This window comes from Echinococcus granulosus (genome assembly GCF_000524195.1).
Source record: "Echinococcus granulosus chromosome Unknown EG_S00001, whole genome shotgun sequence".
In the NCBI taxonomy this organism is placed as follows: Eukaryota; Metazoa; Platyhelminthes; class Cestoda; order Cyclophyllidea; family Taeniidae; genus Echinococcus; species Echinococcus granulosus.
Genome location: NW_020170381.1, coordinates 1,533,359 through 1,547,549, shown reverse-complemented (window position 1 = coordinate 1,547,549; position 14,191 = coordinate 1,533,359). Strand labels below are relative to the sequence as shown.

Below are 14,191 nucleotides of genomic sequence, written 5' to 3'. Positions count from 1 at the left end.
TTTTACTCACAAAAAGAAGGATTTTGCATGAAGCGCGGTGGAACGTGTCCCCTGCGGGCATTTCACAGCAAGATGAAAACAGTGCGGCCACGCGACCCTTGCCAGAGTGAAAGAGTTGTCTGCTATTTCTCTACAGTTCATCCTTCCCTGTAATACCTATAACACGTAGTTTCAGAAGTGGGTATAACAGTCAATGTAAGGTACGAGATTGCCTCCGTAACATGTTAACGATAAAGAGTCATTACAGTTAATGTTCACCTCAAGGGATAACGTGAGCGTTAAACTGAAGTGAGCCTAAGACAAGGACGAGTGATTGATTGAGAGCTACGTCACTTACAAATGCTACACCCAAAAGGCATTACTAGCCCCGGAAAATTAAGTGTTCGCAAACCTTATGGATCAATAAAGTACAACTAAGCTGAAAAGTACCTTGCGTTAGAAGTGAGTCGGAAGTGGTGTGCTCCTTGGACGTATTTTTCTTCACATCAGCAAAGCGATTTTGGAGGGCGGTGATTTCATTATCATAGTCCTTCCATTCGGGTATAATTCGCATTGCGGCGGAGAGTTTGGGCTCCTTAGTCATTGGGTTGTTGCAAAGGTCAATTGTCTTGGCTTGCGCCTTGCCCTCGTCCGAACACCACGTCTCACACCAGAGCCAATCTTGGGAAAGTGACTTGATTGGCACCTGGAAGGAAAGCCCGTTAAAGGATCAGTTGTCCACGCATTTCGTCAATCGTAACACAACATAACAACTCTGGGATATGATGATAGTGCTGTAGGTACGAAAACCATTAAGATCCTAATTGGGTTGAACAATTTAGGGCATGATTAATCATGGAGGCGTAAAGCATTTATGCAAGGGGAATGCCCGGTGGATTCACTTGGTGAATCATATTGTTGGGAAGGTCCTGATCTAGGTTAGCTAAACTGTTTGGGTCCTTTGAAAGGGCATGGTATTGTCCACGCAGACGATCGCCAGCGGCCATCTTGCGGAATCGGACCAGGTCAACCACGTAGAGCGCGGATATGTGATAGGGGCGACCACCCAGGTGGGATTGCCAGTAGCCGCTTTTCCAGAAACGGAAACCCTCCATCTCCTTCCGTGAATCACAGAACGGTGTGTAGCCGTATGGTGCACCCTCCAAATCGAGGTTCACCAGCTCTTGCAAATCTGCACGCACGATCTGATAGTGCAAAAGATCAGCAAAAAAGAATGCAAGTGAATGGGGACCGATGATTGCGAAAGTAACGATGCAACATAATTAATGAACATGAACTAGGAGAAAACACCTGATCGGCATCGACGAAAATGATCTTTTTGACACTAAGGGGGAAGAGGACATCGAGGAAAAGGATTTTGTAGCCCCAAATAATGCGTTGTTTTTCCGCCTGAGCATGCAACCAACGAGGCCACTGGTACTGCACTAACTGGTACTCAAAGCCGTACTCGGCAGCCATGTGGGGAATGAACTCCTTGAAGGAGGGCGACAGGTAGTTCTTCAGAAACCAAAATTTGACAGGCGATTTCGTGTTCCGAATCACGCTGAGCATCATAATGCTAGGGCGAAAGAGAGTGAGACTTAGAGCTAATCGTAGATGATTGGGAAGCATTACGCTTATTTAAGATGCATTAGAACTGATAATGTTACGACCAACGTACCGAAGGAAACGTTCATAGAGGTGCCCGGAGGCCAAAGAAAATATGTTGATGGTTTCATTGTTCGGATTTCTTGCCGGATCCTCAGATGCATATGAAGACTTTTTGATGAAATTTAGTGTACTATGTGAAGAAATGGTCAATGATAACTGCCAACAAAGTGCTGTGCAGCTGTTTAAGAGTTGCAAAACAGATTGAACAACTTAGCTATACCAATAAATTCACCCATTTCGCTGTAATGCCAAGAGACAGGATCAAATAAGAGACTTGATAGGCAGCCTATGAGAAACTAGAGAAAAAAATAAAACGGTAGTACAAATATCAAGATGGCACGAACTACCTGTCAACAACGGACCAAAGTTTCTCAAGAGGTTTCCCCCGATTGCTGTCGTCACTGGACAACTTCGCTTCACCTTCATTCACGTCTAAAACACTGTCCCTGAGGTGACCCGGTTTCTTCTGAACATCGGTGCGAATTATCTTCGGACGGAAGCTGTCGATGACAGCTATTAGAGAGGGCACATCTGGGGGGCTATCTGCATATTCGTGTCTAAAACAGTAAAAGACTCATTACCCGTTGACATAAATTAATTCGATTAGGCGAGAAATCTCATTTACGAACAAACTGTTAACATCACATCCTCAAATTGTCAACCATCCGTCTGAAATCAGATTCATGAAGTGCTTTAGGGGAAGCGAATTTGCTTCTCAATGTAACCCGATAAGGTAATGAAGGCATGTAATGAAGCCTAAGTATTTTCCATCGAAGAGAATCGTCGACGAGACCTATTAACAATGAGAATTTGTGGGCCTGTCTACACTGTCTTGGCAAAATAGAGTGCGTAATTACCCGATGATGTTGTAGATATCACGCGATGGACCTTCCCTCAAGTTAAGATGCCAAGCGCCGGGATTCGCCTTTAGTTGAAAATAACCCTAAAGCCACCCAAAAGAGGCTAAACTGATTAGCGAGCCACAAAAGATTGACATCTGATAAATGAATGAAAATAGATAAACAAGCTAACTTTAATCGATATTGACCAGTAGAAAAGAGGCTAACTGAGAACTGGCCTTAAACGAATGAGGTTAAAAAGCCTTGGGTGGTCATACGTACTTAAATCTAACTTTGACTCTCCAGCAAAGGCAAATGATTCGATACGATTCAATAGAAGCACGCAATTATACCCAGAAAGTAACGGTAATCAAAAACAGAATCGATGAAAAAAAGTGATTGGACTTACCAGATTCGCCATTACAATGGTATCATAGCGGTCCAACTTTTCAGCCGTTCCGAGAGTGAACTGGAGGCCTCTGGGAGGCTGCCTGGTTGACTCGTCCAGACAGTGACCCTCGAGCAGGAGGTACTCCAACTCGAACTCCGCATCGACTCGATGATTGCCAGTGTGAGCGGCAATATCGGCAAGCCGCAAATTGTCCAAATCCTCCTCGGCTCGAATAGGCGCCACCATCCAGTTGTGGGGTGCGTCGACACCGAGGATGAGAAGGGATTGCCCAGGCAGCTGGTCAAAAAATGCCGATGGAGGATCGGCCAGACCCCCACCTGGAGCATAGAGACTCGGATGCCAGACGAAGCGATAGTAACTAGGGTCATAAAAACGATACATCAAGTAAAAGGTAAAAGTTGTCGACCACTCCAACAGGTAAGCACTAAACGAACTTCTTCAAGGGAAGATCACTGAGTCCATCTACTGGGTTTAAAATGACGGTGATGCTACAAGGGAGGGATCTTTGTAAGACGAGCAGTATTTGGGAGAGGCGTTGTGCGTCTCGCGAGACTGGATCCACCAGAGCGACAATATCATAATTCAAACCAGCGTTCTTTGCAGGTAGCGTGAACGCTGAATAAGTCGACTTTGTGCCTCTGAAGGTCATGCGTGAGATGCCACTACTTGTGAATATACCCTCCGAAGATAGCTAAAAATGTTCGGACAGTAGTGGTGCGGAAGTGAATCTAGCACTCCCAAGAACTTGGAGCAAAGTTCCAACTTACACTTTTGGCGAAAGCGTTCAGTCGCCACTTGGCTGATTCTAGTACAGAAGCCGCCCTCCAGACGAGTTCAGAGACGTAATTAGAAGAAGTTGTGTCAGGAACCATTTTAGTGAGGCGTTTAGCCATTTCGTCCATACCTGCACTCCTGATAGAGAGCTTCTCGGCCAGTCGGAAGTCCTCCGAGGCAAAAATTTCGTTGTCTCCCAAGGGACCATAAACACGACCATTAATAATAACCGCGGAGTCGCCCGGTTGCATGCGAAGTGCCTTCTGACAGAAGGTCATATGCAGAGAGAGTTTTTGGTCCAGATCGAGCTCAGTGAAGGCTTGTAGGAATTTGTCAACCTCAAGACCCTTTTGAAAGAAAGCCCAAGAGATATATTACAGCGTAACAACAAGTTACAACGATTTCGCCACCACTTTTGATGCGGATTCTTCCGTTAAAAGAAAGAGTCCAAAAAAGGACTAGGAGGGATTTTGTTTACACTCATTACAAGAGCAAATGTAGGCTTAAAGTATGAAGGAGATGCTAGTTTGAAATAAATAGTATTAGAAACTAAAGTTAGGTTTCCTTTGCAAGTGAACAAAGTACTACCATCGACATCTGACGGAGAACGAAGCCAACATTTCTCGATATGAAGCATTAGGTCCTAATTTAAGCCAAATGGGAAAAGTTGCCTCAGGGGTTTTGAATGCATGGCGGACCACACTTAAAGCAGCAGCAAAAGAGCAGATGGGATAAGTGAAGTTGACAGGATTCGTTAGATTTTACGGATGGTCTACTCCTCCACGCTTACTGTGACAGCCAATTCGGAAAGCGGACGAACTCCCTTCATTTCGCCTCGTACCACCTTGAGAGCCTCTTCGGTGATTTTGATGACAAAGTTTTTGGCCGCCATGATATTCATATACTTTTGGGACTGTTCGACAGTGGATGGATGAAGCATGCGCTCAGCTGGATGACCAATGATCAGGAGGGCCCGAGTGAGCCAGCCCCAACCACCCCAGATGTTAACCGCCTGACCAGTCGGAGGACGAGAGGGGTTGAGGACGAGGCCAAGGCGTGTACCCATGGCCGCATGCCGGCGCATGAACCTGGCCGCCTGTGCAAGCAGTTGGAGACTATGGCTGGAGATGACGCCAGCCGAAGGTTCCACATCGCCAAGCACTACCCACACCGTATTTGCACGGGTCTCGCTCTCAAGTTCTGGGAGAGTCAGAAAGCGAGAACTCGTCAGGAAATAGGCGTTAGTTTGTCGCAAATAGGTTTTGATGATATAAAAGGACTGCGCAACCGGGCGTGATACCTCTCAATAAGGCGGAGTAATTGTAAAAAACCAACAGTTTCAGATCGAAGACAATTTGGGGAAAATACTAGAAAAAAACACAATCCTAATATTAATGATCAGTACCAAACCAAAGCTACGGGGGTACAGATTCAATAGGCAAGACTTCAAGTAGTTAAAAAATGAGCTGTAGATTATGAACAATCACTGTGTGAAGGTTGATCGATGTCTAATTGCAAAATGTGGTCACGTGGACTCTCCAGCTTCCATGATTTCAGTTTCCTTTTTGGTAGCTTGAGAATTTTCCCACGCCCATAGCCTCCCAGCCCTTGTGTACGCTAACAATAGGTCTCCATACTAGTATGCCTTAGGACGTTCAGAAGGGCTTGAGGGATTGGTATGCTGCGTGAATATAATAAAGAGAAAATTCCCAGCACGTAGTAGTGCCATTAAATGAACTTTCTTCCGACAATACGCATTGACCACATAACTATGAGCTCGAAACGCCACCAACGGGTCTTGCAAATTATTGCAGATATTTGTTCGAACAACAAAGAACTTGCTAACATAAACACCCATGATTTTGTAGTGAGATGAACTTACCACCTTTTTGTAGATAGCGCATTTCATCAGCCAAATAATTTGTGATTTCCCCAGCTGATGCATTCTTCATATCCAAACCTGGGAAGTGAAGTCGGGATGATACAGATCCACAAAATTGAAAAAAAGTAAATAGATGTTGATAAGAGAAAAGAGCATTTCTACCTCCGTTGGGGACATTAAACCGACCAAAGTGGAGAAAGGGAGTCACAGAAGTGTCATCAGACCCATCCCCAAGAGAAAATTTATTGACCAGAGGAGGCAAGATGGGCAAGAGACGGTGGTTCACCCGAGAGACAAACAGGTCATCTGCCGTGAACAAATCCACCACGGACAAACTGTCGTGTAGTCGACCCTCAAGGGCGGCTTGCTGGAAGTAGGTAGTCTGTTCCAACGCAGCTGTCATGATGGTCTCCTGCAAGCCGCCCATCTTGCTGATTCCATCCATGGAGAAAACCATCCCATTGGAAATGAGGCTGGAAGAGCCCACAGACTGCCTAATACCACTTATGTCCAAGTAGTCGTAGTGATTCTAGGAAACACAATGAGAATGAAAAGTTCATTAATGAGCACAGAAAATTACGACACCTGTTACATTTGTGTCGGCGTCCTAATTACACATCACCAGAACGCACGACAGATATTGGAGACGGTTACAACCCCAGAGACCCCCATAATTGCAAGTTGTAAAGATTTAAAGTTCTTGAAAGGTTGAATTTTTGTCCTTCACCCCAGAGTCGCATTGTCGGAGAGAGTTGCATCATGTCTTCTCTCGTCTGCCTTTTTCTGATCAGTCGATTTTTGTGATATTTCACCTTGTGTGCCTATACCTTTCTTAGTTTTCAAAACCATTCACAACTTGTAAGTACCTGAGGGTCGTGATCATACTTTGGTCCCTGGACCGAGGAAGTATAGCTCTAGCTCTAAAGGTTTTTGCCTTCGCAATCTGCGTTCTAATGGAATCATGAGTAGCCAATGAGTTGCTAAGTTCAGCGAGGATAGCCAATCAGCAGCGAGCATTAGCGAGTCCGTGACCACCTTCATGTGCACGTGCCTATATCATTATTCACATAGCATCGCGGAACATTTTCCTACAACGCGATTCAGACAAATATAAAATCACTTAGGGTTTTCGGAATCCCAGTAACCGGCAAATGTGATAAATCAACGGTGATTACACATTCGTCAGAATGAAAACTGTCCATACACTGACAGAAAGCAAATCAAATAAATGCTTATGTAAAATTGAAATATCAAGCTGTTATTTATGATGAAAACTTAAATATTTGGAAAAGAAAAAAGCCACAAAGGCGGTTATAACAGATTTGGAAATGAGTCTTTTCGTTCCCAAAATTATTTGAAAAAATCGTAGCTTAAAGGGGTCCCTTTACCTTGATGAATCAAATACAAAAGTAAAAGTACTTGAGGAATTGCTTGTATCTTGATTATGATAAAGCCAGGGTTTGAGGCAATGTGTTATTGCTCAAATAAATAATTTGTAGTAAGGTAAAATTATTGAAGCTTAAATTTTATCGAGATAAGGCGGACCAGATTTCATACCAGAATCAATTTACTTTCAAACCTCTTAAGTAGTAGCTGGTAAATTGACCAGTAGAGATAGCAAAAGGATGTCGGTAATACCTTAATTTCAGCATCGTAGGGACACTGAAACCCCGGTTCAACAAAAACGTCCTCATGGTAGGCTTCAGGAAAACTGCTTTCGAACTCAGTCTTGACAAAGTCATTAGTGAGCAGGTCTTTGTCACCGTTGTTGGAGTTGGCATAGAGGTCGGTAAGGAAATTAAGTGCAGTAATGGCGCCAGGATTGCCGAGGCCTGGCGTGACGCCACGACGATTTGGATATGTTTTAACGTTACTTGCAAGGTAGTTAAAAGCGCGAACCATGCTTCGACTCACAGACTCCACCTCAGGATTCACAGACCACAGGAGACCAATGCTGAAGCAAGACAGAGATATGAGAATGGATTTGTAATAGAACTTCTAACAGAATAACCTTCACGAACCTCCATTTTCAGCAGAGGCAAAACAAAGACAACGTTTTCATTGTTGTTTTCGTTGAGGGAAAGTAAATGTATAGAATCGGTAGGATTGCCAATGCTCACACTCACCGAATGGGAACCTTCTTCATAATAATGATTTCAGCCAATTTAAGCATTTCAATGGAAGTTGGTTGCGAGGGGTCGACAACAAACACAACGTTGAAAAGATTCTTCCGGATATGGCGCAAAGCACCCGGTGGACCCATCGTAAAGAGGGCGTGTATGCTGGCCATCCAACTGTTGTAGCCGGAATTTCGCTCAAGGTCGTTCAGGAACAGAATTGGTGCGTTACGCATGTCTAGAAGATGTTCACCAGTGACTGTGTGCTTGTAGCTCTCCATGAAGGTGCTAAGGCGATAGGAGTCTTCACCTTTGGGAGAAGCCTGCAACAACTGCGTTGCCTGGCCAGTCTGTAACGCAGAGCACGACGCTTACATTTGTGACTGATCTGAAGAAGCTATACTAATGTTTAGACAAAAAATCATGAATGAAGGAAAACTAAGAGAAGTTTTGAAATATCTCCAAAAGCCAGTCATAGTTAGGTCAAAGTAAGCAAACATAATAAAGGTTTCTATAGAAGCTGTGTACGGCGTCATGAAAGCATTGTAGTAAAGCCTACATAAAAAACGAATTGAGCATAGGAAATGCAGACAAGATTATGAAAAGGTACCACTGTAATGAATAGCTAAGACACAACTGGGCCATAAGGGTGTCAAGTAGAAAATATACATGAGTAAAGCTACCGGAGCCACTTTTAATGATACGCATTACCGGAGAGCAGCGCATTCAAGTAACGAACCACAGGGTGGAAAACAATGTAACAACGTGACAAATGCCATACCGAGAGCCCGAGCCCATGAAGCTGGTTGAGGAGGCGGCTCTCAGAGCGCAGAAGATCCAAGAGGGCGTAAATGTCAATGTCCGGTGAAAGAGCCAATCCATTAAGAAGAAGAAGGCTACTCCCTGGCCGTATGCCATAGAGGTGCTCAAGGGCTTCCTGATTGTATTTTATCTCATCTCTCAGTTTTGTGGACACTTTGTGCTGCGATAATTGGCTAAAAAAAAAATATTTGTAACTTACTAAAAAATTGGATCATGCAGTGCTAAAAGCTGAGAAATGGTTCCAATTTTCAGGATAATAACGAAAATCCATCCTCATAAAACTAAAAGTCACAAAGAAATACCACAATTTGTCTGATTTACGTAGGGAATCAGAGCTCACTAGGCACGGGAAGGGAAGTTCTGGCTTATATCCTGTAGCATTAGTAAGCCAGCGATGTCATTGCGACTTTCATTGGCAACATCCATAATGGTTTGGGCGGCTTGTAAGCCGAGATCTTGCATCTGCCAGGCTCTGAGGGGCTTCACTTCCGTGATGCCAGTGATGAGATGACTTTGAAAGGCGTTTAATTCAGTTGTCAAATGGGGATAGTTTGCACGCAGCTGGGTAAAATTAAATCCCTGTAGCGTGGACCCTGTCTCGTTTAGATCTGGCGTATCACCAGACATGTCTTTACTACCTAAAATATTTCAAGAGCGCACCGACACACTGCGCCATTTAGACAAATAAATACTAAATATTGCTTAATAACTATGCACTGTCCATACCCTCACTGTTTTTGTCATCCATAGCTTTATACTCGGTACTCTTTAAAGATAATGCGACGCCATATCCATTTAGCCATGTTTTTGATGAAGAGGCGGTCTATAATGAAAAAGCTCTTAGACGCACCCAATACATTTAAAATACAGACAACAACGCCTACTTTGAAAAAGTGTCTAAAGATGTAAACAATCCGATTCTCCTCTGCAAGCTGCTTTGCCTTCTTGTGCCAAGCGTAAAACTCTTTGCATCGCAGGTCGCCATGTATAACCAAACGCGGAACAGCGTTTGACTCATTCTTAGTTGGGTAAACATTATCAGAAAGTAATGCGGAATCAGCTAATGATTCGGGACAGCCTAAAAGTTAAGCTTACGATTGTTAGAAGCTTTACCATTTGAACAGGCTAAAGAGGCCTTCCTAACGGAGTCTTCAAGAATTTCCAAATTACATATGAACGTGGAACCGATGCGACCCCACGTCTTACTGCCTTTGCAAACCTCTGACTTGTCGAAAAACCACTGAAAATGTGCCACTCTAGCCATATGATTGGCCGTCTGAACTGCTGGTGATAGGGCCCTAGAAGCCAGAGTCAGACTAAACAGGCGTCTCTGCAAGTCGCGATTACCATCCGTATCCACTGGCACACCTTGGACGTTTAAAATTGTTTCTTCAAGCTCTCGCATCGCATCCAGTGAAATTTTCTCACTTGACGAAAACAAATCGGATGAACCATTAGTTTTTGACAGATATTCCAGACTATCAACAAAGTCCCAAAAATGGTTCGATGATAGCTGAGCCAAGAACTCCCTACAATCAAAAAAACCTGGGTGAAGAGGGAAAACTGATTGCACTATCGAGAAAGCCACTTTCAAGTAATCCCAATGAAATTGTCACGAAAAGTACTTAGTGTTTCCCTATGCATGCAACAGATGAAAATTATATCCATGATCTTGGGGTTAGGGCTAAACAATACGAACTCCAATGAAAACCTTTGACAGGAGCTTACGCTGCTTCAGCAATAATTGGCGTTTCTTTCCATGAGGACCCCAATTGCACAGACACTTGGTAATTGAGAGCGAGAATTGATTGAACAGGAAGAAAGCAAATACATAGACAACATATTCCTATAAACATCTAAAAGTACGTACGAATAGACAAAAAGCGAATTAGCTGACAAATCGTATTTTAATGATGAGATACTCGATTATAAAGACCAAGCCACAGGAAACAAAAGATATTATTGAAGAAAGTGTACAAGGGGCATTTGTAAGTGCCATGAAGGCGGGAATCGTTGTTAGCAGAACACAAAGAAAGCCCAATAATGGAGCAAACAAGATCGACAGGTGAGAAAAGTAACTTAAAAGAATATCCTTCCATGGATACATCAACAGACCCATTAAGGAACAGAGGTTTGTTAGTGTAAGCAGCTTAGTGATGTCCAACATCGTAAGGCTAAGCTCTGAAAAGTGGCTGAATACACACAATAAAAAGCCAAATGTGAAGGTAAGAGATATTTTAAGAAGAATGTAAAAATAGAGGTCCGAATTTACTGCTGCGTGGATAGTATCCGCGTCAAAGTGGTCGAAATTTTCTGTGCAGATCCAACCAAGAAAACCACTCAGGATACAGCTAAGAAGCAAAAGGTGAAAAATTCTCGGAAAATCAACGTTCCGAAGAATGTGTCGATAGGCCTCGATTTTGTAAACCAACAGATCTATCGCTATAATCGTGAAGTCGTATTCAACATATTTATCGACTATTCTCCCGCAACGCCCACACAACTGGAGGTTAATTATTTCCTTTGAGTACCGAGTGTATACATTTGGAGCCTGAGCACCGCAACAAATGCACACAAACATTGCGCGGAGAGATTTTGAGCATGGTAGACCCTGTGTGTAAACCACTTATTGGTCAGTTTGTTAACGGCTCCTATCAATATGGTACATGTGATACATATCGTCAAAGTTAATTAACTTAGTTTAATGGTAACAATTTCTGAGCACTTTTACACCGCATTTTAGGAATAACGAATTATTGTCCAAAATTATGAAAATGAGCTTGTTTCAACTGGTATTGGGGATGGTGCACCTAAGAAAGCTCCAGAACAAATTGCTATTAAATTTGTGTTTAAAAGTAAATATAACTGACAAAAAAGCAGAAACGAACTACCATAATGGTTAAACTGGGAAGGAGGGATGCTGGGGGGCCTAACATAAGTTTTTAATTTAATTCATTAAATTATTTACAAAACTACATCAAATGACGAAAGGTTCCTGGGCCCATAAATGGTGATACTAAAAGCGCTCATGCATATACTAAAAAAACAACAGTCTCTATTAATGTAAGCAACTTCGGCGGAGAACGGTAGAGCAACTTAAGTTCCATGGAAGCCCCAAGTAAACTCAATTTTTCTTGTCTATACTTGCGAAAAAGGACGATGCTAAAGGTATGTTCCAAACAGTGAAATAAAGCTCAGAATAGCAGTCACATCAAAATCTACCGAGAAGCAATACCTCAACTTCTTGCTCCTAAAGTAGAAATAGGCCAAATTGGAATGAAGGGGCACATTTCATGTTCGCATTCCCAAAGTACTATCTAGAAACCGACCAATTTGCAGCTATTAGTTTTTCTCATTTGCACAATTACTAACTCTGAAAACGAACTTTGCAGAAGTGTTTATGCTAGGTTCTTTACTTACAATGCATTAGCCTCATAATTTAGATTGAATAAAAGTCCTTTAAGAGCATAATATGGGTCATACGCAAAAGTTAAATTCTTGATTTAAGCATTCAGTTTTTTTTATTGCCTTGTACTAGTAATAAGTGGACCATTTTTAACCCTGGCGTGTCCAGGAACCCAACCTTGCGAATTTTCGTAGTGCCTAGGGAGCATTTACGGATCCTATAAGCCACACCTCAAAGTAAAAGTCTAACCTCCTAAGACTAAGCTCTTTGCTAGGTTAAACACGATATCAGGTTACCATATAGCTTTTTTCCTCTTCTGAACGTGTTTTCTGATACTACCCTGATCAACACTCTGTCAATTGCTGCAAAATAACCGGTGTATAAAAATCCTGCAAACAATGAACACTAGTCATTTAGTTTGCTTACATATGAGTAGACAATTAATTTCAACGCCGCGAGTACGTCTTGATATTTTCACATTATCTGAAGACTTATCCTCTTTGTAAAGTGCTCTGCAAAAGTGAAAATTGCACTGAGTTAAGAATAAACGATGCTGTACAAGAAAGCCATCTAGTGCGCCAGCTGGCACCCGTAAAAAAAGCTGACATGCATTTAGAGAAACTTAAATAACAAGTCAGTTTTGAGATGGTTTTGCACAACAAACGTTTAATATATATTATCTGCTGAGCTTCCTCCCCTTTTTGATTCTGTTCAGCCATTATTCTGCCTTCCGTTCGGTCAGTAAAGACGTCGAGGTCGTAAAGTACTTTAAACCAATGAACAGCCTGTAGAATCGTAGAACATAGGGGATTACAGGAAGACTCACAATGGGCAATTCTAAGTCTTTCAAGTCCAATGTCGCCAATAAACTTCAAGCAGAACACGAGACAGGCATGCATGATACATGTGAACACTACTAGGAGTTTTTACAGACTCCGTTATTCTCTGCAGACACACTAATTTTGTAACACTTAGATCTTTTGTACGGCCACAGATATAAGGTAAACCTCTTAAGTGGAGGTGGATTACCGCTGCAATTTTGAGCAAGTCTTGCCTGCATTCATAGTAGACCAGATTTGTGGAGGAAGAACCTGCAAATTCCAGTGTGGAGAATTGACGATAGTCTATTAGCTCGGAATGAAACCAGTACCAAAATAGTAAGCGCGGACTCCGCGGACAGAAAGGTCTGCAGGTTTGAATACACAGTCAAGCACTACACTAAGCTATTACAAAATGAGGCAGGATTTTCGTCAACATCGTCAAAATTATGGCCAAATTAGACTCAGTAAAAAATTCGCCGAATGATCATTTAAACAAAATTATATTTAGTTGAATTAGTAATCTAGAATAAGTAACTACTTTGGGTAGCTGAGGCAGTTTTAGGGAACTCATACCATTTATGACACAAAAAGCGCAAGTGTAGTGGGTATTTTGCGTTCTAAAAAGGCAAATTGCAAGTTTCGTTTATTGCGTTTTAATGAGTTTTTACAGAATAGTCCGGGCGGTTCTTGCCGCATTTGCTATATGCCTATTTCGACTTGGCGTATGTCTTTGTGTTTTTAACGACTAGATGAGTTGTTGCTTTCATCCTTTGTTTAATTAGTTACCATATTTCAGATTGATATTTACAACTCACATTATTATTAAGGCATGTGGCGTGTTTTGTGTTCAGTTTGTGAACCCCCATTCCCAACCATTGACAGCGGTCTTTCCTTGATGAGTAGGATCTTTTTCGTTGTATTTTTCCGGACTTTTTAAAACCTTTTCAAATTCTTGCATCCATTGAAGCGTACCCTGGATATATAGGTCTTTTTAATGGGATACTTTTCGACTTGTACTTGGTGTACTAAAGAGACGTTGAATTTTCTTACGTGTTCGCTGTTTTGTTCTGGTTTTTCTTTGTAGCATTTCCATTTTATTGGTATTGGGCATTTATTGTGTTAAAATGTCAGGCCTTTTTTGAAACTTGCATAGCTGGAGAAGAATTAAAGGTGTACATAATTAGTCTTATCAGCGGCGCATTTTTTTGACTGGAAAGTACGTATTTGGTGTTAAGTATGATATTGTCGTTGAATACACCTTTGTAATTTGTTTGAACCATAAGATGTTTGATCCCTTGATTCTTTAGGGTCCTGCTTTTCCATTCCTTGATAGCCTAACCCCGCGTTCCCCATTAGCTTGTGAACATCTGCACTTTTTTCCTTCGATGTCCTCATCTATTAGTCAAAGGGTGGAGGCACGTAGTAATATTAAACTGCTTACACTTTTTGGTAAAAGCTTGCAGATGTC

At 42.2% G+C, this 14,191-nt stretch overlaps 1 protein-coding gene across 1 annotated transcript; it reads right to left on the bottom strand. All coding sequences in view use genetic code 11, as the record gives it.

Moving 5' to 3' along the window:
- Positions 1 to 130: 130 nt before the first annotated feature.
- Positions 131 to 11,077, bottom strand: EGR_00180 (UDP-glucose:glycoprotein glucosyltransferase; the record flags this gene model as incomplete). The annotated part of the gene is made up of 22 exons (XM_024489429.1): positions 131 to 156; positions 430 to 685; positions 882 to 1,184; positions 1,291 to 1,558; positions 1,661 to 1,780; positions 1,998 to 2,207; positions 2,508 to 2,593; positions 2,899 to 3,259; positions 3,336 to 3,592; positions 3,669 to 4,022; positions 4,466 to 4,875; positions 5,558 to 5,635; positions 5,720 to 6,086; positions 7,196 to 7,511; positions 7,684 to 8,024; positions 8,456 to 8,669; positions 8,837 to 9,134; positions 9,223 to 9,319; positions 9,381 to 9,574; positions 9,610 to 10,025; positions 10,225 to 10,352; positions 10,769 to 11,077. The coding sequence occupies 22 exons, from the start codon at positions 11,075 to 11,077 to the stop codon at positions 131 to 133; spliced, it is 5,409 nt and encodes a 1,802-aa protein (XP_024356107.1).
- Between the last annotated feature and the right edge of the window lie 3,114 nt (positions 11,078 to 14,191).